General features: G+C 39.1%; 1 protein-coding gene across 13 annotated transcripts in view; it reads right to left on the reverse strand.

The window, feature by feature from the left end:
* Positions 1 to 18,727: 18,727 nt before the first annotated feature.
* ZMYM2 (zinc finger MYM-type containing 2) overlaps positions 18,728 to 23,733 on the reverse strand; it is an 87,491-nt gene continuing 82,485 nt past the window's right edge. For all 13 annotated transcript variants that reach the window (XM_078390058.1, XM_078390054.1, XM_020802042.3 and 10 more), the window contains 2 exons: positions 21,639 to 21,762; positions 18,728 to 19,592 (listed from right to left, as the gene is read on the reverse strand). In XM_078390058.1, coding sequence (XP_078246184.1) covers positions 19,400 to 19,592; positions 21,639 to 21,762 — 317 coding nt within the window. In that variant the 3' untranslated portion in view covers positions 18,728 to 19,399. The remainder of the gene's footprint in view (positions 19,593 to 21,638; positions 21,763 to 23,733) is intronic.

The raw sequence follows: 23,733 nt of genomic DNA on the forward strand, positions 1-23,733 counted from the left end.
ATCATCCTTGTCGTCCTCCAGCTGCTGGAGTATGTATTGCAGAACATATTGATTTTAAAGGCAAGTTTATGTCATCATGGCCTTTTAAAATTTTAATCATTGGGGTAAAAACATACCCTATGACAAGCTTATAACCCTAAGTGCAGAAAATTGTATTTGTAAAGTGACATGGCATGGCACTGACCTTTGAGCAATCACATTTCAACTTTCTCATGGTCATGCGTAGCATACAATGCCCCACATTTACCTTATGGACAGGGCCAGAATATTAAGGGTATGAAGGAATCAGCAGGACTGAATGAGTGCACATAAAAAGGAAAGTTCCATTGCCTGAACCATAATCTATTTCAAATATTTAATGCAGACAGTTTTCCAGCCCTGCTTTTATTCAAAAGTTCCTTTCCAGGAAGCCCTTCCTTCTTCTCATTCTTTATCATGCAGTCAACACATTTCCATACAACAGCTGCATAAGCTGTAATGTTTTATTTCAACTGCTGCATTGGTTCACATGGCCATCCAGTTTTCACATAATTTTTCCACATTTCACAAGGGATCATTGTGTTTTTATTCTCTAAAAGGCATACTTCCTTGCTTTCTTTAAGTATCCATAGAGTGTCAAAAGCCTTGTTAAGGTTGTAATCAGTCCCTCTTAAAGCAAATTCAAGTGGGAATGGCAGGGACAAGATTTGAGTCACAACAGGGCCACTGAGAAATAAGAGAAAGGTATTTTAAGTATGCCAGCAAACTTGGTATGGTTTTTATAAATGTTTTCCTTTGTTTGTTGCTGAAGCTACAGTTTCCTATTTCTTTTTAAAACCTGTATTCTATTCTACCACTCAGCCTCAAGTGGACTTTTCCTGTCACCTGCAAATTAACATGGGAACCATGCTACTGCAGGAGGTTAGCCTTAAGGAGTACCAAGAGAATGGGTGGGATCCAAAGAGCTGCTGAAGAAACATTTTAACATGTCGAATTAGATATTTAAAAGTATCTTCATCTAAAGTACAATGAGCTATGGGGAATGCTGTTGTTTGGGGAAACAAAATCAAAAACCTCTTGGGCTCAAAGAAATACCTGCACACTTCTTTGGATCCTGACTAATGTGTGTCATATTCCACTGAAATATTCTAAAGCAGTGTTTTGCAACTCTGCACAGCCTAATGTTAGATTGTGGCTGTCGTCAACTGGTGGGAGTTGGTGGGAATTGTGATTAAGCAAACATGAAGGTTGTCAGGGAGAACAAATATTCTAGGAAGCAGAGTGAACCACTGGATTATTACTCTTATCATCCCAATCAGTAACCATACCAGCAAGATAGATACGGCAAGGAATACAATGACATCTGGAGTGTAACATGTACCTCACTTTTATACTAAACAAAATTTAAGAGGGACTGATTACAATTTTAACAAGGCTTTTATTATTATCAGAGTTGCTCAGAGATGGCTTGTGATCAGAACAGAGAGGGAACTGTCACTAAAATTTGGATCCAACCCTTCTGGTTGCGCCACAGGCCACATGCAATAGTGCTTATTCCTAAGCTGCAGACCATAGAACCCCTACTTCAATTCAGGCGTTGTTTATTTCTGTTATCTTTGCAGGCAGCTTCAATACCTCCCCTTCCACCACAAGAAAGCAAATTCTTTTGGCTTTGAGTCCCTTTAAAAATCCATGGTATATTTACTGTATAGATTTATATACTTTCTCCTGTACCTCCATTATGAAAACAAAACCCAGGATCCTGTTCAGTAAAACTGCCTATGCAACAAACCATAGAGAAAGCAGTTTGAAAGTTGCACCGGATGAATAAGAATGTATTCAGTACAAGTGGCATGATGCAATTTTACACAACTAGCCGGGGTTTCTGCTTAAAACTGTTCCAAAAGGATTCTGGTCAATTTCAGACAGTCTACATTCAATCCTCTTTCTACTGTATAAATGGGACTGAGGCTGCAACTATGTGGTCAAACACCGCAGGATTTGCTCTGTTTATAAAACAGGTGAATTCAAAGTATATTTTTACTGGCTACATGTTTGATTCAAATTGATCCAGCCCTTATTGCTCCCAAAGTGGCTTTTTTCTCTGCTACTGGAAGGGTTCTACTTTTTTTCAAGCCAGAACAATTTGAACAGGCTTTTTCCTATGTGGTTAGTTGTGATACATTCTTGTAAAGATGGAGGCATGTTTGTAGGTGGTGTGTTGGTGATGTAGTCAGTTGGGGAATAGCATTCAGGATGAAAGGAATATGCCCTCACATTATTTTGTCTTCCCCAATCATCCTAGAGTGGTCATTTTGACCAGATAGGTGGGGTACAAATAGAATGAATGAATGAATGAATAGAATGAATGAATAAATAAATAAATCCTCCAAATTTTAAAACTTAAAAAAAATCTTACGTGTATGAACTTAGTGCTAGATCACTCTACCTCTTTATCACTCGTCATAATCATTATTATTTCCAGTGTTTATGCCCCATAAAAAGATAAGTAGAAGCAAGACCAGTGGAAGGAAGGACTGAGAGAGGTGGGATCAGAGGAAGGAAGGAAAGGAAGTGTTCTTGGCTGGAATATGAATCACATTACATCCAATATGAACAGTGATCACCAAATCAATCTGCAGCTTCTGTGTGAGCACCAAGTGTGATTTCAAATGTAATACATCTTGTGAATAAATCACAGCAATCTACTGTATCTGCAAACTATAAATCACAGCAATCTACTGTATCTGCAAACGCAAACACACACTGCTGTCATTTAACACACAGCATCATCCATGCTAAACAGATTATATGTAAATATATACACACACTGCAAATTTCATGTTTAACAATCAAGCAGAAACACTAGTGAATGTGTGGAATACATATGCTATTTCAAACTATTAAAAGTCCAATGTAATTGAAATAAGTCCAAGCTTTCCATAAACAGTAATCAAAGTAGGAGTAGGTTATTCTTGGATATTACTGGATTGTAAGAGACAATATTGCGAGATGCTGTGAGTTGCAGTCCAAGAACATGTAGAGGGCCAAAAGTTGCCCCTGAACTAAAGGACAATTACATTTGACAAAAGAGGACAACCACACCTGTTCCTCAACAGCCTGAAATGTTCACACATAAAGCCAAAGAAATGGCTTTCCTCTCCCACGTTTCTTAGAATAAATAATGATACGCTGTTGAAAAGACATTCATTCTCCTCCATGTTACCCACTACTATCCGAGGTACTTTTTGCACAGCTTTTGTTGACACCCAACTCAAGCCAAGCTAGGGATAAATGTGATTGATTCAACAGGAGGATGGAGATTGGATAGTAATTTAGGGATCGGTTCTGCCGCACTCATTCGTATAGTGCTCCTTTTATTTTAAAACCGTATACCCTATACTAGTATTTTTATTATGGGAATGGGGCTGATCTGCATCTGGTTGTTCAGCTGGATTACACACAATTGTTGGATTCAGTTTACAGTACCCTAACAGGACTTTCAAGGTAAATTCTAAGTGTATTTTCACTGACCCCATGTCATAGAAATACAATCTGAGAGAGAGAGAGATCTTTCAGGGTTTATACCATTCTCTTATAAAATTAAGCCTTCTTTCATTAAAAAATCTAAAAGCAATAAGGAACAACAAGTAGGAATGCAATTAGTTACATTTCAAACATTGTAACCAGTACTGATAACTAATTACTTCTGCAAACTATAAGAAGAGGAACATATTACTCTAGAAAAGAAAAAAGCTGTGCAGGGTCAGATGAACAGAGAGCAAAAGTGGCAGCTCCAGTATCCTGGATAATTTTGTGTGCTAACAACCATCTTGAAACCATAACATATAAAGGGTATGCAGCATGACATGTAGCACTGCATTGCAGTTTAGAACACTGTCTGAAAAGAAGCTGCAAGTTAAGCAAATTAGCAAGATCCTTTAGTATTTGAATTCTCATTTCATTCTGCATCAAATAGGAAGCAACTCTACAATCCCTGATTAGAATAATAATGGCCTGTTGGTTAAAAAAAGAACCCTAAAATATTAATCTTCAGCTAAGAATATTTGCAGTCATTTCAATTTAATTTTTCTTTATTGTCTAACCCAGTCCCAGTGTATTTGCCTAAACAAAACATTTAAAAATGCAGCTGTCATCCATTTTCTCACTTCTGTAGTTTGACACTTTGTTGTTTTATAATAAATGGTGACATTAGTTCATATCATGTGATTAAGAAGGATTCATCACACATTAGAGTCCCTAATCGCAGGCTATAGTCCCATTTTACGCTTCTCACTGGCATAGCCCACTTGACCCTGCTTACTGAAGCACTTTTATTATACTGGCTAAAAGAGGAAGGGATTGAGCACAAACAAAAAATGCAGGGGAGCACATTGCTGTCACACGTGTAGCTGTGTTTAGTACCATCCAGGCTCCGGATGAATGGAGGCAAAATGGAGTTTAGCCAGCACTACTTGATAGAGATTCACAATGTCCTCTGAACTCTTTAACCCCAGTCCCTATTTTTTTCTTTTTCAGTTCTGGTGGGTTTTGAATTAACTAAAGGAATCTAACCAGCTAAGTAACAGTTTTTCCAGTAGTGCATCCAGTGATTAGGATCCAAAGAAACATGAAATAATATTGTGCAGAAAAATGATACCCTATATTTCTTTCTGTAATCTCAAGGCACCCCTCATTTTGTTCATATGATAGTGACACCTTGAGCCAGTCAACAGGTTAGCTATATTGATTGATCCAAGGTCTCTCTCCCACACACACAGTGGGCTTCACTGATGAGAGAAAATGTGAACTTGGGTTCTTCCAGTCCTGAACTGTCACCCCTACACCACCATGATTTTTTTTCCTGCGCCCCATTCCATTTCTAAACTGAGGTACTTAAAGAAAATAAGTGTGTGCTAAATTGCTCAGTTATTCACTGTCCTTTTAAAAAACAGTCCACAAGTTTGTATATCAGCTTCCAGGACTGAGGAAGGAGAGCTCCCCTCCCCCATTGCATGTGAGGCAAAAAATCTTAAAACAAACAAACACCCAAACAATCCCTCCGCGATAGTGAAAATACAATAAAATAGGTACCCAGCAAAACTGCCACTGGAGGCAGGTCTTCTCATTTGGCCCAATGCTATGAGTCACACGGAGGTCTCTAGCTTTGCATGCTAGAGGCTTGTAGTTTTGAACAGTGGCCAATGGGATCTAGAACAAAATACTGCAGTGTACTCTCACCTCTTTGCAGAAGTGTTCTCACTCTGGGTACCTGCCTGCCAGTTGAGCCATGCTTTTTCCATGCTAGCATACATTAGATGAGTTCAGATAAGGCATTCTGCTCTCTTTTCTCAGCTTTCTGCTATCCTTTTCGAGCTGATAATCAATAGTTCAAGCTTGATGCTCATCCTTCAGTGAGTTGTTTTTGAGAAGGATTACTTCATTGTTTTTGTTTTTCCCTTTTTGCTAGATTTTTTTGTACTTCTGTAAATCTCCAATGCTCCAAACATACTGATGCATTCTTCTTCTTTGAGCAGCTAACCATTTTGTCTACAATCCTCCCAACATTCAAAAGCAAACTTTATAATTACGTACTGTAGATGGTTTCTGTCAGTGATAATATGCACCAGAGCCCGCTGCTGGTTTTTTTCTTGCAGAAAAAGACAGAGGGACTGAATTATATCCTGAGAATTAAAACAAAAACAAAAATAAAAAATCCAACAAAACAAACATAAAAAACAAGGCCTCTCTCTAAGAAATCATAGGCAAGGCTCTACCCCATCCTGTACTCCCTACACCGTCTTACTGCTTTCAGATATGGTGGAAGACCACTATCGAAGTAAAATTCAATGGGGCATCCAGTCAGCTTCTGGACTGGAATGGAGAAAGGGAGCCAACTTTGCCTCAGGAATGAAAGGCGTGCTCTGCATTAATGGAGTACAGACATTCCTTGACCCCATAAAATAACATTTTTCAGGCAAACCTCACAAAATAGCTTAGTTTTAAAACAAACAAACAAAAAGCATCTCCAACATTTTTATATTTGAACAACAGAAGCATGTTACATAGGGAAATGTTTTGAGAGAGCCTTCCTCTTATTTCCCCTAGGCAAAATGGGCCTTGAAGTGCCCTGTGGTGGCGGTTGGCAGAAAAGGGCTGTCTCAGCTAGATATCAGCTGCTAGGCCACAAAACTAGTAACAGGGCAATATTAATACAGATATAAAAATAAAAAAAAAACACTAAGGACAGAATTCAGATAATAAATATGGGTGACAAGGACAAAGGAATACACAATTGTTTCTCATATATATAATTATATAAAATCATATATATAATTATATAAATATAATTCTAAACCAACCGGAAATTCTAAGCTCCGGTTATTACAGTTCTTTTCCTTTCTTCTTGCTTCTGGATATGTGTGTGTGTGTGTGGGGGGGCTGGGGGAGAAATGGTTCCTCAGGAACTGAGACCACTTCTGGGAGCAATTTGTACTAAAATCAGAAGGACTCTATCGCTATACTTCAGTTTGTCCACCATTTTATTTATTTATTTATTTATTTATTTGTTTGTTTGTTTGTTTGTTTATTCCATTTATAACACCCCCCCCCCCATTTAACATGTGTGAGTCTTTCAACGTCTTTGTTTTGATCCCACAAAGGCCTTCTTTCTTCGGCATCTCTCTGTCTTCCTTCTCACTTCTTCCAGTTTTCCTACTTCTAAAGGACTAACATTCACATTTTTTTCCTCTCTGCTATATCTGTTTAGGCCTTTCAGGTCTTGCTAAAGTATACAAGTATTTTTAAAGGTACATTTCTTCCTATACTGTCAAACCATGCACTTCTTCAGGTGTCTGAGGAAGTGGATTGTAATCCACAAAACTTCACAGTGAAATCTGGTGGTCTTTAAGGTGCCACTCATCTTTTTCTTTTCTTTTTATTTCTGTTATCCATCTTTGTTTTTGGTATACTGTATGTGCTGAAACACATGGATACCTAATAAAAAATGTAAATCTGTAAGTAATCTTTGTATTTTTTTTTTCAATCTTTGCCTCACATGGTACAGCTACTTTAGATTTTTAAAAAACCTGAAAAAGCCAGCACAATATTCATATATTCTGTCCAAGATGCCCGTGGATCTCACCAACTCAGGGACATTTTCAGTGTACTGTACATGAATTTACAACATGGGCATCTACTCTGTGCATCACTTTTGCTGTTAGATCCTCTTATTAGGAATCAGTGTGCCTCACTACATGCTTTTGGGTGCTCTTGTTTATATTACCTATTATACCGTGTTTTCCCAGAAATAAGACAGGGTCTTATATTAATTTTTGCTCCAAAAAAAGCATTAGGGCTTATTTTCAGGGGATGTTTTTATTTTTTTTCATGTACAACAATCTACATATATTCAAATACAATCATGTCATCTTCTGATTGTTGCACAATGGCAGAGGGTGGGGTTCCACTTAACTGGGGCTTACTTTTGGAGTAGGGCTTATATTATGAGCATCCTGAAAAATCATAGTAGGGCTTATTTTCAGGTTAGGTCTTATTTTTGGGGAAACAGGGTATCAGGAAAAATAAGTTTTTTTCATCAACTGTTTTTTAGAAGAGTTGAAAGAGAAAGCAGCTTAAAGATGCAGACTACCGATAAAATATTAGATGGGCGAAATCATTAGATGCCATAAGAATTCCCAACATGTAGATAACATATCAGTTGTTTTAGGGAAAGATCTATTCTCAGGAAATTAACCATTGATTTATTTTCCAAAGACTCAAAAATAACCACTTTTCTTCAATACGTTAATGTTAAAGTTTGATGGTATTGTCAAGCAGAGCATTACTGGTTTGTATAAACCTTATGTTTTAAAATATTTGGGATAAATGTAATTATTACACCTAACTAGAGTAGATCCATGAAACCAATAAGGTTATGTATGTGCTGACTGAACAATCGTTCGATGAAATGTATTAGAGATAAAAGACTGGATTTAGAGTTTTGACAGCTTTTATGTAGTAAAGGGATTTCCACATCAGTAAAAGGTATATGTAAAAGGTATACTCTCTTAAAATTTTTAGCTGAGTGTCCTCCAAAGTAAGTAAGATACAATTGGAAGAAAAGTATTTTGATAGCTAGCCACCTGGCAAAACAGTGCAGAAGTGGGAATCTAAGTGTCACTCAAAAACAGACAAATCAGAAAAAAAATACTGTAGTTGCAAGAGTCTGGAGCCTAATAGGCTAACTGATCTGGGTGTGATAATTAAGCTGACAGGCCAGAATAATAGCCCTGTCAATCATTGATTGCAATCTCCATTCAAGGCATGCAGAACTGCTTACACCAAGGCAGAAAGCAGAAAAAAGAGGCAGGAGTGGTTATGGAGTATACAATTCATCTCACATGGCATTTTTATAAAGTTTTCAGGTTGTTACTTTTATCGATTTGCTTCATATTCATGTTCATGTTCATTTTTTGAGACTTATGGGGAAACCACAAAAGGGAGGAAAGGAAGATGGAGAGAAAGGGGAGCATTAGCCACTAATTTTAGTTCTAATCACAAAGAAAGTTTTAATAAGAGTCCCTAGCCCTGGTCATTTGGCAGAACAATAATTATAGGACTGATAATGGATTTACTGCTGTTCACTATTTCTCTCTGCCAAGAAGAAGAATATTAAAAATGCATACAAAGTCTGTTTACTGCTCTACCACAGAAAGAAAAATGTCTTGGGTCATTCCAGGCATATAAGGAAACAAAAACCAACTCCAACTTTGAACATCTTTCTTCTAAAAGCTGTAACTATCATTCTGGGAGGGGGGACCCATATGTTGAAAATATATAGCATAAAACACCCCAACACCAATCTGTCTGGATATACACAATATTCTTCTCAGAGGCCACTGTGTCAGAACTAGATTGAATTTGTAGGCAAAAGGGAAAAATTGTGAATATTAAGACTTGGATTTCATTAAGTTGAATTATTTAAAATCTTAAAAGATGACACTGTTAAGATACTACATTCAATATGTCAGCAAGTTTGGAAAAAACAGTAGTGGCCAGATGATTGGAAAAGATCAGTCTACATCCCAATCCCAAAGAAGGGCAGTGCCAAAGAATGCTCCAACTACCGTATAATTACACTCATTTTAAACGCTAGCATGGTTATGCTCAAAATCCAACAAGGTAGGCTTCAGCAGTATGTGGACCGAGAACTCCCAGAAGTACAAGCTGGATTTCGAAGGGGCAGAGGAACTAGAGACCAAATTGCTAAAATACTCTGGATTATGGAGAAAGCCAGAGAGTTCCAGAAAAACATATACTTCTGTTTCACTGACTATGCAAAAGCCTTTGACTGTGTGGACCACAACAAACTATGGCAAGTTCTTAAACAAATGCGAGTGCCTGACCACCTTATATTTGTTTTGGCATCCTTCAGTCTCTAGAGACTATGGTAACGTGCTCTGTATGGAGGACTTGGAACACCATCTAGTGTGGCTGAGAAGGCCAATTTGAGAGTGACAATTCCTTCCACAATGAGGACAAATAGAATCTGTCCCCTGTCAAGTTCCTTGATTTTGCTGCTTCTTGGACTGCCTCTTTGCCTCGGCCTGCTGGACAAGGGTCTCTTCAAATTGGGAGAGACCGTGATGTACCGCCTGCCTCCAGGCTGAATGCTCCGATGTCAGGATTTCTCATCTGTTGAGGTCCATTCCTAAGGCCTTCAGATCCCGCTTGCAGATATCCTTGTATCGCAGCTGTGGTCTCTCTCTGGGGCGATTTCCCTGCAATAATTCTCCATATAGGGGATCTTTTGGAATCCGATCATCAGCCATTCTCACAACATGCCCAAACCAACATAGACATCGCTGTTTCAGTAATGTAGACATGCTAAAAATTCCAGCTCGTTCTAGGATTACTCTATTGGGAACTTTGTCCTGCCAGATGATACCAAAAATGCTTCGGAGACACATATGGAAGGTGTTCAGCTTCCTCTCCTGTCATGCACAAAGAGTCCAGGACTCACTGCAGTACAGGAGTCTGCTCAGGACACAGGCTCTATAGACCTGGATCTTGGTATATGCCTCCAGCTTCTTATTCAGCCATACTCTCTTTGTGAGTCTTGAGATCATGGTAGCTGCTTTGCCAGTGCGTTTATCCAGCTCAACATCTAGGGAGAGAGTGTCAGAGATTGTTGAGCCGAGGTACACAAAGTCATGAACAACCTCCAATTCTTGTGTGGAAATGGTAATAGAGGGAGGTGAGTCCACATCCTGGCCCATGACTTGTGTTTTCTTCAGGCTGATTGTTAGTCCAAAGTCTTGGCAGGCCTTGTTAAAACGATTCATGAGTTGTTGGAGGTCTTCAGCAGAGAGGACAACAATGGCTGCGTCATCGGCAAAGAGGAAGTCCCGCATGCATTTCAGTTGGACTTTGGTCTTTGCTCTCAATCTAGAGATTAAAGAGCTTTCCATCTGATCTAGTCCGGAGATAGACACCTTCTGTTGCAGTTCCAAAGGCATGCTTCAGCATGACAGCAAAAAAGATCCCAAACAGGGTTGGTGCTAGGACACAGCCCTGTTTCACTCTGCTTCGGATGTCAAAGGGGTCTGATGTTGAGCCATCAAAAACTACAGTGCCCTTCATTCCCTCATGAAAGGACCTGATGGTGTTGAGGAGTTGAGGTGGACATCCAATCTTGGGAAGTATTTTAAAAAGGCCATCCCTGCTAACCAAATCAAAGGCCTTTGTGAGTTCTATGAAGGCTACAAAGAGTGGCTGTCGTCGTTCCCTGCATTTCTCCTGCAACTGAGGGAGAATACCATGTCAGTGGTGGATCTATTAGCTTGAAATCCACACTGTGATTTTGGATAGACTCTGTCTGCAAGCACCTGGAGTCTCTTCAACACAACACAGGCAAGCAGCTTCCCAACAACACTGAGAAGAGAGATGCCACAGTAGTTATTGCATTCGCCCCGTCTCCTTTGTTCTTATACATTGTGACAGTGTTTGCATCCTTCATGTCCTGTGGTACTCCACCTTAGCTCCAGCAAAAATGAAAGACTTCATACAATTCGATGGTGATGATCTCTTTACAGCACTTCAGCACTTCAACAGGGATGTTATCCTTTTCAGGTACCTTGCCGGAGGCGAAAGAATCCAAGGCTACTTTTATTTCTACTAAAGTTGGTTCACTGTCCTGCTCTTCCAAGACAGGCAGGCACTCAATATTATTCAGTGCTTCTTCGGTTACTACATTCTCTCTGGAATATAACTCAGAGTAGTGCTGCACCCAGCGTTCCATCTGCTGTGCTTGGTCCTGGACAATTATGCGTGTTGTTGTTGTTTAGTTTTTAGGTCGTGTCCAACTCTTCGTGACCCCATGTACCAGAGCACGCCAGGCCCTCCGGTCTTCTACTACCTCCTGGAGCTGGGTCAAATTCATGCTACAATGACACTGTCCAGCCATCTTGTCCTCTTTCGTCCCCTTCTCCTCTTGCCTCCACACTTTCCCAACATCAGGGTCTTTTCCAGGGAGTCGTCTCTTCTCATGAGATGGCCAAAGTATTGGAGCCTCAGCTTCAGGATCTGTCCTTCCAGTGAGCACTCAGGGTTGATTTCCTTCAAAATGGATAGGTTTGTTCTCTTTGCAGTCCAGGAGACTCTCTGTCTCCTCCAGCACCACAATTCAAAAGCATCAATACTTCGGCCATCAGCCTTCTTTATGTTCCAGCTCTCACTTCCATACATCACTGCTGGAAAAACGATAGCTTTGACTATGCGGACCTTTGTTGGCAAGGTGATGTCCCTGCTTTTTAAGATGTTGCCTATGTTTGTCAAAGCTTTTCTCCCAAGAAGCAGGTGTCTTTAAATTTTGTGGCTGCTGTCGCCATCTGCAGCGATCATGGAGCCCAAGAAGGTAAAATCTGTCACTGCCTCCATATCTTTCTCTTCTATTTCCCAGGAGGGGATGGGGCCAGTGGCCATGATCTTAGTTTTTTTGATGTTGAGCTTCAGACCATTTTTGCACTCTCCTCTTTCACCCTCATTAAAAGGTTCCTTAATTCCTCCTCACTTTCTGCCATCAGAGTGGTATCATCTGCATATTGGAGGCTGTTGATATTTCTTCCGGCAATCTTAATTCCAGTTCGGGATTCCTCCAGTCCAGTCTTTCACATGATGTATTCCGCATACAAGTTAAATAAGTAGGTAGACAATATACAGCCTTGTCGTACTCCTTTCCCAATTTTGAACCAATCAGTTGTTCCATATCCAGTTCTAACTATTGCTTCCTGTCCCACATACAGATTTCTCAGTAGATAGATAAGGTGGTCGGGTACTCCCATTTCAATTACGCCTGTCATTGTTGTTTAGTCGTTTAGTCATGTCCGACTCAGCAGTCTTCAAAGGAGCAGATTTCTTCTGTTTTGGACCTATAGCCTGCTTGATACCATCATACATTCCCTTGATGTTACCTATGTCCGCTGCTATCTGTATTGGAGAGCAGAGCTGAAGCCAATCATCATTAGAACATCTCCTGTCAGTCTGTTGGAATTTACTAAAAGCAACTCAAAGTTGTACTCACTAGGACAGGCTTTGTATGCTGCTAGAGCTGTCTTCTTTTCCTCGATGGCTGGCATCAGCTCCTCCAAATGGGCTTTGAACCAGTCTGCCGTCTTTTTGGTCTTCTTCCCAAATGTGGACAAGGCAGTGTTATAAACGTTTTTGAAATGTTCCCATTGTTCAGGTGTATTTGCATCAGCTGGGCCTGGAAGGGTTTCTTCAAGCGCTTGGGCAAATTCTTCCACTTTTCTTTGATCGCGAATCTTGCTGACGTCAGCATGTGGCCTTCTTTTTTCATGCGATACAATTTCTTTGTTCACAGTTTTACTCTACTACACACCAGGGAGTGATCAGTATCGCAATCAGGACCCTGATAATGGCATGTGATTGTAATACTAGGAAGGCTAGAGTGTCTAGTGAGGATCAAATTGAGCTGATGCCAATGCTTAATTCTTGGATGTCTCCAGGAGACTCTGTGCTGAAGCTTCGTATTAAAGAATGTGTTGCTAACACAAAGACTGTAATACAGTAATAGCAAAACATCAGCAAGCGTTGGCCATTTTAGTTCATCTAGCCAGGGCAGTTGTCTGCCCTCACCGTGGGCAGACAAGAGGGAACACAAAGGTGGCTGTGGAAGTTATTTGGAAGGAAAAATCTGCCACTTTCCACAAGTGTGGAGATGGTGACTCCCTATAGAGGAGAAAAGACAGCAGTTCATAGACCTGACAGACTTACATGTCTTATGTGTTGTCTCCTTGGTGCAAAGGTCTATGATATAACAGAGAACTTGCTAGGACTCATCATGGTCATTATTCCTTTTAATTTTCAAAGGAACAAATTATACTGCCAGTCACATCTATTAGCATATTGCTAATTACTATGAAGCTGTCAGGGATCCTGGGCTATAGGTGTTATTTTTAATGACTCCTTTTTGTTTAAGACTATGGCACAGCAAGATAGGCAAGAATAGTGGAAATGAACAAAAGCAAAGTATGCTGTTTATAGATCCATAGAGGTTAAAGCCCTTATAATTTAATTGTGCAGGCTACACATCGCCCCCACCCCTGTGAGCTGGATACTCATTTCACCAAACTCAGAGGCTGGAAGGCTGAGCGAACCTTGAGCTAGCTACCTGGGATTGAATTGCGGGTTGTGAGCAGTTTTGGCTGCAGTACAGTAGTTTAACCACTACACTGTGTGGCTCTTTCAACTGGCTGCAAGATGGTGTTGGGAAAGGCTTGGCTACCTAGACCATGGTCTATGAAGAATTATCCCCGGTAGAAAATATGCTACTGTCTGTGAAGAACATGTTTGCTAGAAGTCTTGTGAATTTGGGCAGAAGGGCTTTAAACCGAATCTTGCTGGAAAGGTTGACTTCAAGTACGGGGAATAATAGCTTTGGTGATAAACAGAAGTTTGTACTGTAAATGACCAATGGATGGGGAAAAATAATGAAGAAACAGCTGGAGATAATGACCCATGGTTTCAGATTTATTCATTTCTCTCCATATACAATGGGGAACAAATAAGATGGAACAGGAGTCATAACACAGAAGGCAATTATTAAACTTGGTAAAGTGTCGAATAATGCATTTTTGGAGTATAATACTGTACTAAAAATAATATATTAAATAGGAAAAGAGGGGAAGTGGCATTATATATATATATATGAATGATATGTAAACTTTGTAAAGTTACTTATACAGTACTTTATGTGTAAAGTCTCACTCCAGACATGTTGAAGATATTGCCTAAGCAGCAATTAGAAGAGAATTGATGAGTGACCATTGGGTGTACAAGTATATCAGTGATTAGAGGCAAAGCTCTAGAATGTTCCCAAGGGTGTCTGTGCAGCCACAGAAGTACCCATATGTGTGTGACTCACAGAGACCACAAAGAACGATGATTTAGAACATGAAAGGCTGCTGGAGAGCATTTAGGTAAAAATCAAGAGAATGAAAAAACATGACATCATAGGAGAGGGGGTCTGAAGACTTAAGATGATGCCCTCCCATATCAGATTACCAAAGATGTAAAGAAAGGGGATACAGTACAATAGTAATTTGTCACTTCTCTCCAGCACGACAGCAATAGCAGTAAAGGTTCTAGAACAAATCCCTTCAAAATCAGAGTAAGCAGCTGGAAAAGAATAGATTACTAAGATTCTCGGAGAACTCTAACAACCTTTGATAATTCTTCGTGAATAATGAAGTCCCTGAAGATGGGAGGCATGCAAATATTGTCACCACCTCCAAAAAATGGAAAAAGAGGAACCAAGTAACTACTAGTCAGTCAGCATCAATCAATATCAGTTCTTGACTAGATCATTAAAAAATCCAGTGCATATGTGCTTAGAAAATACAGTAAAGAATTAGGATAGCCTTTTCGATATACCAATCAGGCTAAATTGATTTTACCTTGTTTTTGACAGCTGAAAAGCTTGGTACATGCAGGGAATATTATGGATGCATTGTACTGTATCTACTTTACCAGGATTGGGGTCAATATGACCCCAAATGATATTTCTGCGGCCAAGATGATAAAATGGAGGTTAGACAGTGCCACTGTTGCTAGGATTTGTAGCTCAGTTGACTGGCCATTACTTAAATAACCATGTTCCCCAAATAACTTTTTCAATGCACGCTTTATTTTATTATTTATTTTAATAAGAATAACAAAACTTATTTTTTACCAGCCTCCCATGTCAATCTTTGGTGCAATATTCTAATCTGATGCAGATTACAATGGGGCAAAGGTACCATATCAGATTATACAGTTCTAATGAAAGACTTGTACTATTATTTTGTTGTCATTTCCATGTTATTTCAATAAAGATTTTTAAAAAGTTGATTCAACAACCCTCTTCACACATTCAAAATTCAGATGTACTCATATGGATGATGAAATAAGCTGGTTGTTTCTCACTGTTAGGAAGAATTTAAAGTTATTGCTACTAACAGTAACCACTGTTTGACAACAGAATGAAATCATAAAATGGTGGCCTCTCCTTTTCTGTATTTTTTAAAAGGGAGATAGTACAGCTATCTGTCAGATAGTATCTGATAGAGATGGCTTTAGCTGTGGATTTCCAGCTTCAGCAGAGGGTTGGACAGGGACCCCAAGTCCTTTACAGCTGTACAGTCCTGATTCTGTGTTCTTATGAGTCTGAAATAGATTCACTTTCAATCTAAGAATGAAAGTGTGTGTGTATGTGTGTGTATACACACACACACACGTGTGTGTGTGTGTGTGTGTGTGTGTGTGTGTGTGTGTGTGTGTGTGTGTGTGTGTGTGTATAAATGTTCGAGATCCTTTAAGAAATTAAATATTTATTTATTACCACCAGTCAGTTGCTGTGTCTTCTTTAGAGGAGGTGCAAAATAAATTTTATTTATTAAAAAGTAGTAGATAAGACTAAAATAGAGAAACACAAATAAAATTTTAAGATACTGGAAGGAAAGGAACACCATAATATTATATATACAAGTGCAATTATATACAGAAAACTAACTTCAAAAGCAGCAATCTGGATTATCCTTACTGCATAGAATAATCGCTTTCTTATCAGAGAGTCATTTATTTTTTCCAATGGCTCAAACCCTGGCAACATTTGATCTCATTATTTTACACCATTATTTTGTATACAGTAGTATAAACACATAGGATTCTGAATATCTTGAATGCCTCTTGGCTTGCATGCTTCTTCCTTTCTCTTTACATGATTCCCCCAACCCCATTTTTGTATCCATGGGAGTTATGACTGCATCAGTACTAACCAAAGCTAATAGTAATAAGATTTTTTTCTGTTTGTAACTAGTTTGAAATGGATCCATAAATTCTAGATTACATTAATGGTGATGCAGATATAACACTATGCCAAGGTTAATGTCACTTCAGCTTTTTTTAAAAATTAACATAAACAGATACTGTTAAAAATCACCAATGTGGAAAACCTTTTGCTTGCATGAATGGCTATGTTCATGTCTGCATTTCCTTACAAAAGGCAGGTTCAAATCTTTAGCAAAAATTTTATATGACATTTCTGCTGTTCTTAATCTGGTGAAATGGGACCCTATCAAGGACAGATGACCAAACTGCTTCTTCAATGCACAATATGTAAAAACAGATTAAAAATTTAAAAAGGTTATTGCTGATTAGGGAAAAATGTGGGATAAGTTTTTGTGCCAGCTTCCTACTAGCGCTTTAGACTAATGCACACTCCCCGTTTTTAAATTTCTTAGGAATGACTTAATGCAGTGGTCCCCAACCTTGAGCCTCCAGATGTTCTTGGACTACAACTCCCAGAAGTCTTCACCACTACCTCTGCTGGCCAGGATTTCTGGGAGTTCAAGTCCAAGAACATCTGGAGGCTCAAGGTTGGAGACTACTGATTTAATGGACAAGGACTAACTGGGAAAACAAAGTCTGAAATCTTAATGATTTCTACTGCTATTCAACAAAGTAGACATCTCCTAAATAAACCATAGTACTGTATTTTCAGCATACTCTTTAAGAAATTGTGGCATGCTTAATTTATATATACAGAGAACCCATAGTATGATCCTGCTTTCTGAAAAAAATGGTTTTCATGCCCAGCAGATTTCAGCTAACAATGGTTTTGATGGCTTGCTAATATGTATATATTAACCTGTCCAGCACAGTGGTCCGACTTCAGGTAGTCACAATGGATTTTTAGTTTTGATTGCTCCAATTTGAACTAAATTAAGGCGTTCAGTTTCTGAGCTGAGATGTAACATTTCTGTACATGAAAGATGACAGCCATTGCACCTTATATTGTCCCTTAACTTTGTGCCTGTAATTTGATCTGTACAAATATACCCTTATTCTGGAAAGCTATGAAAGTTCATATATGGTAATACATCTGAAGTACAATAGGACACCTTACATGGTGATTTGCTGCAACTGCCTGCTGTAATCAACACGTGAAATTTTGTTTCATAGTGTGCAAACCTTCTTCGTAAGAGTCCATTATTCATAGCCATTTACTAAATGATGGACAACAGCAAGACACTTTTATCTCTACCAACATCCTCCTACTGACTAACTTGATTTGTATGCTGTATATACCCTTCTCCTCTGCACAAAAGTACAGCAATGAAATCACTACCATGTACTGTATTTTTCTGTGTATAAGACACTACCTTTTCCTAAAATCATTACACTAAAAATTGAGGAGCATCTTTTGCATGGAAGTAAGCTGAGGACATGGAGAAAACAAAAATGCCTGTATCTTGCCTCTGTAAACAGACTTCAATCACGAGGCTTAGCTGCCTCCAATGAGGAGGTTCAGCTTCCTCCAATCACAAGCCTTATGGAACTGACTTCGGCTAATGCTGAACAAACCAATTGGAACACACATCATTTGAGGTGGAGCCTGTAGGCTCAGATTCAACAGGGACCCCTAGTGTCCAAGCGTTCTGAGCCCAGAGGCTGAATACTCAAAGCTACATTTTCTTAATTTTGGGTTAGAAAAGTGGTGTGTGTGTGTCTTACATCGGTAAGTGTAGTATCAGGATAGAGAATGCAGCACCACTTTCTGCTCATGTAAGATGCCTGTGTGGATACTTGCAAAAGTTAAATGTGTATTTTATGAATTAAAAACTAAGATTTAGTGGTCTGTATAACAGTTATACAGGGACCATCCATATGGCATTTGGCTCATTAACTGTGAATACTGTGCATTTGAAAGTAAGTGCACTAAAGCAATGTATATAATAATCCAGTTTCACTGTACCACATTTGTAATTCCCACACCTTTTTATAAAGGTTTGTCCTCAAGAGAGGCTTTTCCAATGTTTCTTTGCTATCGTTTCAGCACTAATGATGTTTATTTTTCAGCCTCCTAACTATTAAACTTGTATTGCTTCACCTTTTAATCTGCTTTATTGTGTTTTTAAATGTGTTAGTAATGTGCTGCTCTGATTTTATGTATTCTAGTGTAAACAGCCCTGAAAATATTTATAATCAAGAATACCGCAGGAGTTTTTAAAAGTAAAAGAACTGTAACATGCTTAAATAAAAATTAAAAGAGTGTGGTTGTATTGTCTATAGTCTCCAATAGCAATGCAAGTCCTCCAGCATGGTCTCAGACTGTAACTATCCAATGTGCGCTGTTACTTGAAAGGGCAGATTGAAAGAGTCACAAATTTTTAAAAAAGAAGGATACTAAGGTTTGTTTTTTTAATAAGGGCAACGGAAAAAAATCATTTCCACCAGTATAGATTCACATTACAGTACATCAATATTGACAGCATTCTCATTTGTCTATTTTTGGTACATAAGATGGAACCTCTCTACATAACCTCATAAGGCTTCAGTAACTAAGAGTAAAAAACCTATTAGTTTACAATTTCTTTAAAAAATTTTGAAAGACACAGCAAGTTCTAAACTTTAGTAGTGCTACCCATACACAACTACCTGGTTTCAGAACCCAGTAAAAGCCCCAACTATCTTTCCAGGAAGCTCTGCAACAGTGAAGTTGTGCAATATGGATGTTGCTTACTATGACCCTCCCACCCCCACCCCCCAAATTACAATGGCACATTCTCATTCATATTTTGCAATGTAAAAAGTTACAAACATACCTAACCAAATAAATAATAATTAAAAAATGAATGTGTTTGTTAAGTATCCTAAAACCACTATGCAGAATAATGGCCACGTTCTCTCACAGATTATTTACATGGTAACACCCAGCTGAGGGTATACTGCTACAAAATGTGTTAACCAAAGAGTAAACTTGAAATGTTTTCTTTTTTTCCCATAATAAAAATCTAGCAGCTTGACTGGCTAATGCTGTTGTGTTTTCTTTTTTCCCCATAGTGAGTTTGGGGAGTGTTTATTCTATGTCTTCATCCAGTTCATAATTGTCTTTATCATAAATATCTTTTATTAAAAGAACCCGTACAAGCATATTTTCCAAAGTATTGCGATCCACTGAGGTGGAGGTATACCAGATTGAGTTGTCTGAGGAAACTGATGAGACTGGCTGCAAATAGAACACATCCATTCTCTGACTGAGATTTGGCGGGCTGAAAGAACAGAGCAAAGATAAGAACATTACAAACTTGAACAATGAATGCACATACCTTAATACAAATATTGTCACAGGCACAACTGTATCTTTAAGCACAAAAACTTGAAAACACCATAGAACAGAAAAGCAACTACCTTCTAAAAAGCTACCCCTTAATATTAATTCATTTTTAAAAACTTTATTTCTATGCCACCTTTTCCAAGCCAGTTCAAAATATCATCCAATAATTTTGTACCATGAAATGCAAGTGCTACTAATCAAACACAAGCCACATCATGAAAAATCTCAGACATATCCTTCAGAACATGAGCACCTCTAACATGGTAGTATTATATAATACCTTATTCCTGATAACCACGTGGAAACAGAGACAAGTTGCCAAAGTCACTAAACATGTTTTGTTGTTGCTGTTTAGTCGTTAAGTCATGTCTGACTCTTCGTGACTCCATGGCCCAGAGCACGCCAGGCCCTCCTGTCTTCCACTGCCTCCCAGAGTTTGGTCAAATTCATGTTGGTCACTTCGATGACACTGTCCAAACATCTCGTTCTCTGTCGTCCCCTTCTCCTCTTGCCCTCACACTTTCCCAACATCATTGAGTAAACATGTTACTCAAAAGTAATTCCAGTGAAATCAACAGGACTCCCCCCCCCAAAGGTGAGAACAGAGCTGCAGCCTGAATAGCTTATGGAATTTGCCTTTTTGAGATTTCTGTGTCTTCCTTTAGTGATCCACTTCTCAGGCACTTCCCAATACATGCTCAGTCCTTCCTTTATTCACTTTTCCAATAGAAACACAGAAGATACAGGAATAAATACAGCTGTAGCATGACCCAATTATCTTAAAGTTAGCAGGTGGCAGATAAAAAGCTGCAAATACTTTTTAAAACTCCAAACCTAAAAAGACCGCTATAAAATGTACAAAATGGAAACAATCCCTATAGTCACACAGTAGGAATGCATCACAAATTATCTGGCCCAAAGATACTTAGAAAAGGCCACCTCAGTTATTTATTTAAATTATTTATATTCTTCCTTTACCCCATAGCGTACCTATAGTCTGCCTACTATGGAATATTTCCTCTGAAAGCAGTTCTCTTGCCTAATGGTCTCTATTAATACAGTATAGCAATGTGAGCAATGAGGAGAAATATTTTCTTGGAAAAGATTGGTCTTATTAGGTTAGAGGAGTTCTATATCAATCAACAACCTCCTCCTACATATTTCTGGGGAGACCTCTTCAGAGACTGGTGCATTTCATGGCTAACATGGTATCAATTAAGTAATTTTATTTCACAAGCTGATATCAGGAAGCAGGCCACAAGATGCCTAACCCCTTTGAAGATCTCTGTTCTCTAGCTGAAATAAGGGAACAATGTCAAAACTTTATTCATTGTTGACTGAGACACATCTGGACTCTAAGTATGAGGGATCATTTCCATAGCTTTGGTGGTTTTGCAAAGAAGTAGAACAGTTTTCGGAAGAGGTGTTTAATGAAATAAAATCACAAGTCATTCAATTATTAAAAGCCCAGAATTAGCACCCCCTTTCTTAGGAGAGAGTCAATTGTACATAAATGCTTAATAGACAACTTTTAGTAGCCATGAGACAGCTTATAGACAAAAGGTAGAAGAATATGCAGGGGGTATAAGTTGCAGCATGTATTTTAGTGTGTGGCAGATAGTACTGTAGAAAAAATTAACCACCAAACTGAAATAGACAAAGGGATAAAACATTTGGATTCCTTTGCAACAGACTGACAGCCTTTTAATTGTTTTATGAACAGAACAGACAAGGGGCTACCCAAGGCATACAAGATTTTCTGGTCTTTATAACATGGACTATAGTTTTCCTAGAAAAGCCTCATCATAAGATTTTGGATATGACTCTACCATGGGGAATGGTAAAGAGGAAGATGGGTGTAAAAACATATGAATGTTATGTATTAATATTGTAATTGCTAATATTAAAAAAATTATAAACCTATAGAAAAAATGAGCAATGTTTTCCAACATCCCTCATAATAATAATTTTTAAAAGATACCTCTTAGATAAGTAGCATTCAAACATTTTCACAGGACATCTAGAAGGATCAGCTGTATTTTCAACTTGCTCAAATACTGGCTCATCATCTTCATGTTTCCTCTTTCCAGTTGTAATTTTATCCTCTAAAACAGGAAAAATGAACAGGTTGCTTAGCTGTCACTGTGTGATCATTGAGTGGTCATCTGTGATTTCACACATGTAAGTTCATTCTGCTCCTGCGTGAATGTCCTTGGAATTTTCTAGAACCTGTAAAAAGTGTTATGACACACTCTGTTCAATGCACATGCTCCCTAACCCAGGAATCATCCTCGGTTCCCTCAGTTTTCCACTGACTCAGAAGAAGCAGGAGCTCCAGGACAGACTGAGGGAAGGATAGGTGGATTGTAATTTCTCAGATGATGTAGTTGTTGCCAAGAGATCCAGAAGTTTTGGGGCTGTGTGTGTTGTAACTGAAGCATTTGGCCTGAATTTGCTGGTCAGGTGTATGAATTTGTCTATCCTATCATAGAATCACAGAATAATGGAGTTGGAAGGAGCCTATAAGGCAGTCGAGTTCAACCCCCTGCTCAATGCAGGGATCCAAATCAAAGTATGATCCTCCATATGGGATCTTGAATAGTCAGAGATACTTGAAAATTGAAGCCAGGCAGAGCACCTGAGTGCTACAGCAGTGGCCATATTCTTTGCTGTGCAGTTGTGGCATGATAGGCAGCATGCATTTACTGGATCACAAGGGCCATAACCTCCTGCTGAAAAGTCAATGGCAATGCCTTTTTATCCCCCAGCAGGCTGTCAAGATTGCATTTTCTCCCATACGAATCTATGATAGATTTCCATCGCTACCTGGTAGTTGGCAACTCTGATTCCCAGAGAAGTGGTGGAATAGATTCTTCTGTCAATTCTGTTTATCTTTCTTCGCTCTCCATAGTTAGGGGCTGTTATTATGGTGGACTTTGGCCTTGTCTATGAGGCCTCAACTACAATGGAACTGGGTTGAGGATATCTGAGGAAGAACGTGGCTTATTATGAATCTTGTAAAGATTCTCTATCTGCCTCAATGTTGGGGGCAGGATAGAAGGTTTCTGCCATGTCTCTTTAAAAAGATCCAGAAGGGAAAGGAGGATGCAGAAGTGGACTGGAGGGGTAGGTTCTTGATCTGGCTGTAGATGGGATCTGAGAAAGATGGTGGAGGTTGCTGATCTCAATCTGAAGAGGTTTTGCCATACAGAGAATGGAATTGGAGTGAGATCTAAAATCCGCAGAGGGAGACAGGTGTGTGTGTGAACATCCCCAATGTTAGACTTGGGAACTGTGACCAATTTTGAAGCTGGGTTTTCAGAGTTTGGCATCAGAAGGGTCAGAATCAACCCAAGTGTTATTAAATAAGTCCTTTTCTTCCTTTGCATGTGAAAATGCTTGGACCTGGAGGATGATGGCAAGGTGACTGGACCTGGCAAATGCTTTTTTGAGGGCAGTGTTGGTTTAGAAACATGTTAACAGTACTTAGTGGTAGCAGAGTACCCAATAAAATAGCTGGGTCTTTATGTTGAAATGACAGCTGGATTTGGTTTCTTGAGCACTTGTGTGGATGCAGGGTTGGAGAGTGCGGCGATGTTGATTTCTGTGCTGGTGGTTGTGGCTCAGGAAGAGGCATTAAATTCAAATAAGATACGAGGCTATCAAAACCAAGATAGAGGGAAGCTTTTTTGAGGCTTTTTAAAAGTTATTGGCAGGCAAGTTTAGTTGGTTTGTTTGACTGAAATGGAGGCTTTGAGTGCCTGGAGATAGCGATTGGGGAATTACCAATATATAGAGAGAGGTAAGTCACATATCCAGAAGGCTCTTTTGATGCCAAGAGGGGCTGGCCGGCATGGCGAGGTGGAGGTACAATGGTGTGCCTGCCTCAGAGGCAATCTAGACACAGACCGAGAATGATTGGTGGGATGTATTCTTTTCAATGACCTAGATACGGAGCACCTGGTTTCACATGGATGTCGTTTTGGTGGTCTGGTTAATTTAAAAACTGAGCCCATATAAGAGTGCATGGGTTCGAGTGATGTAACCCTGTGTGAACCTTTTAGTTCTGGTGTTAC

Source organism: Pogona vitticeps, chromosome 3 (genome assembly GCF_051106095.1).
Source record: "Pogona vitticeps strain Pit_001003342236 chromosome 3, PviZW2.1, whole genome shotgun sequence".
NCBI lineage: Eukaryota > Metazoa > Chordata > Lepidosauria > Squamata > Agamidae > Pogona > Pogona vitticeps.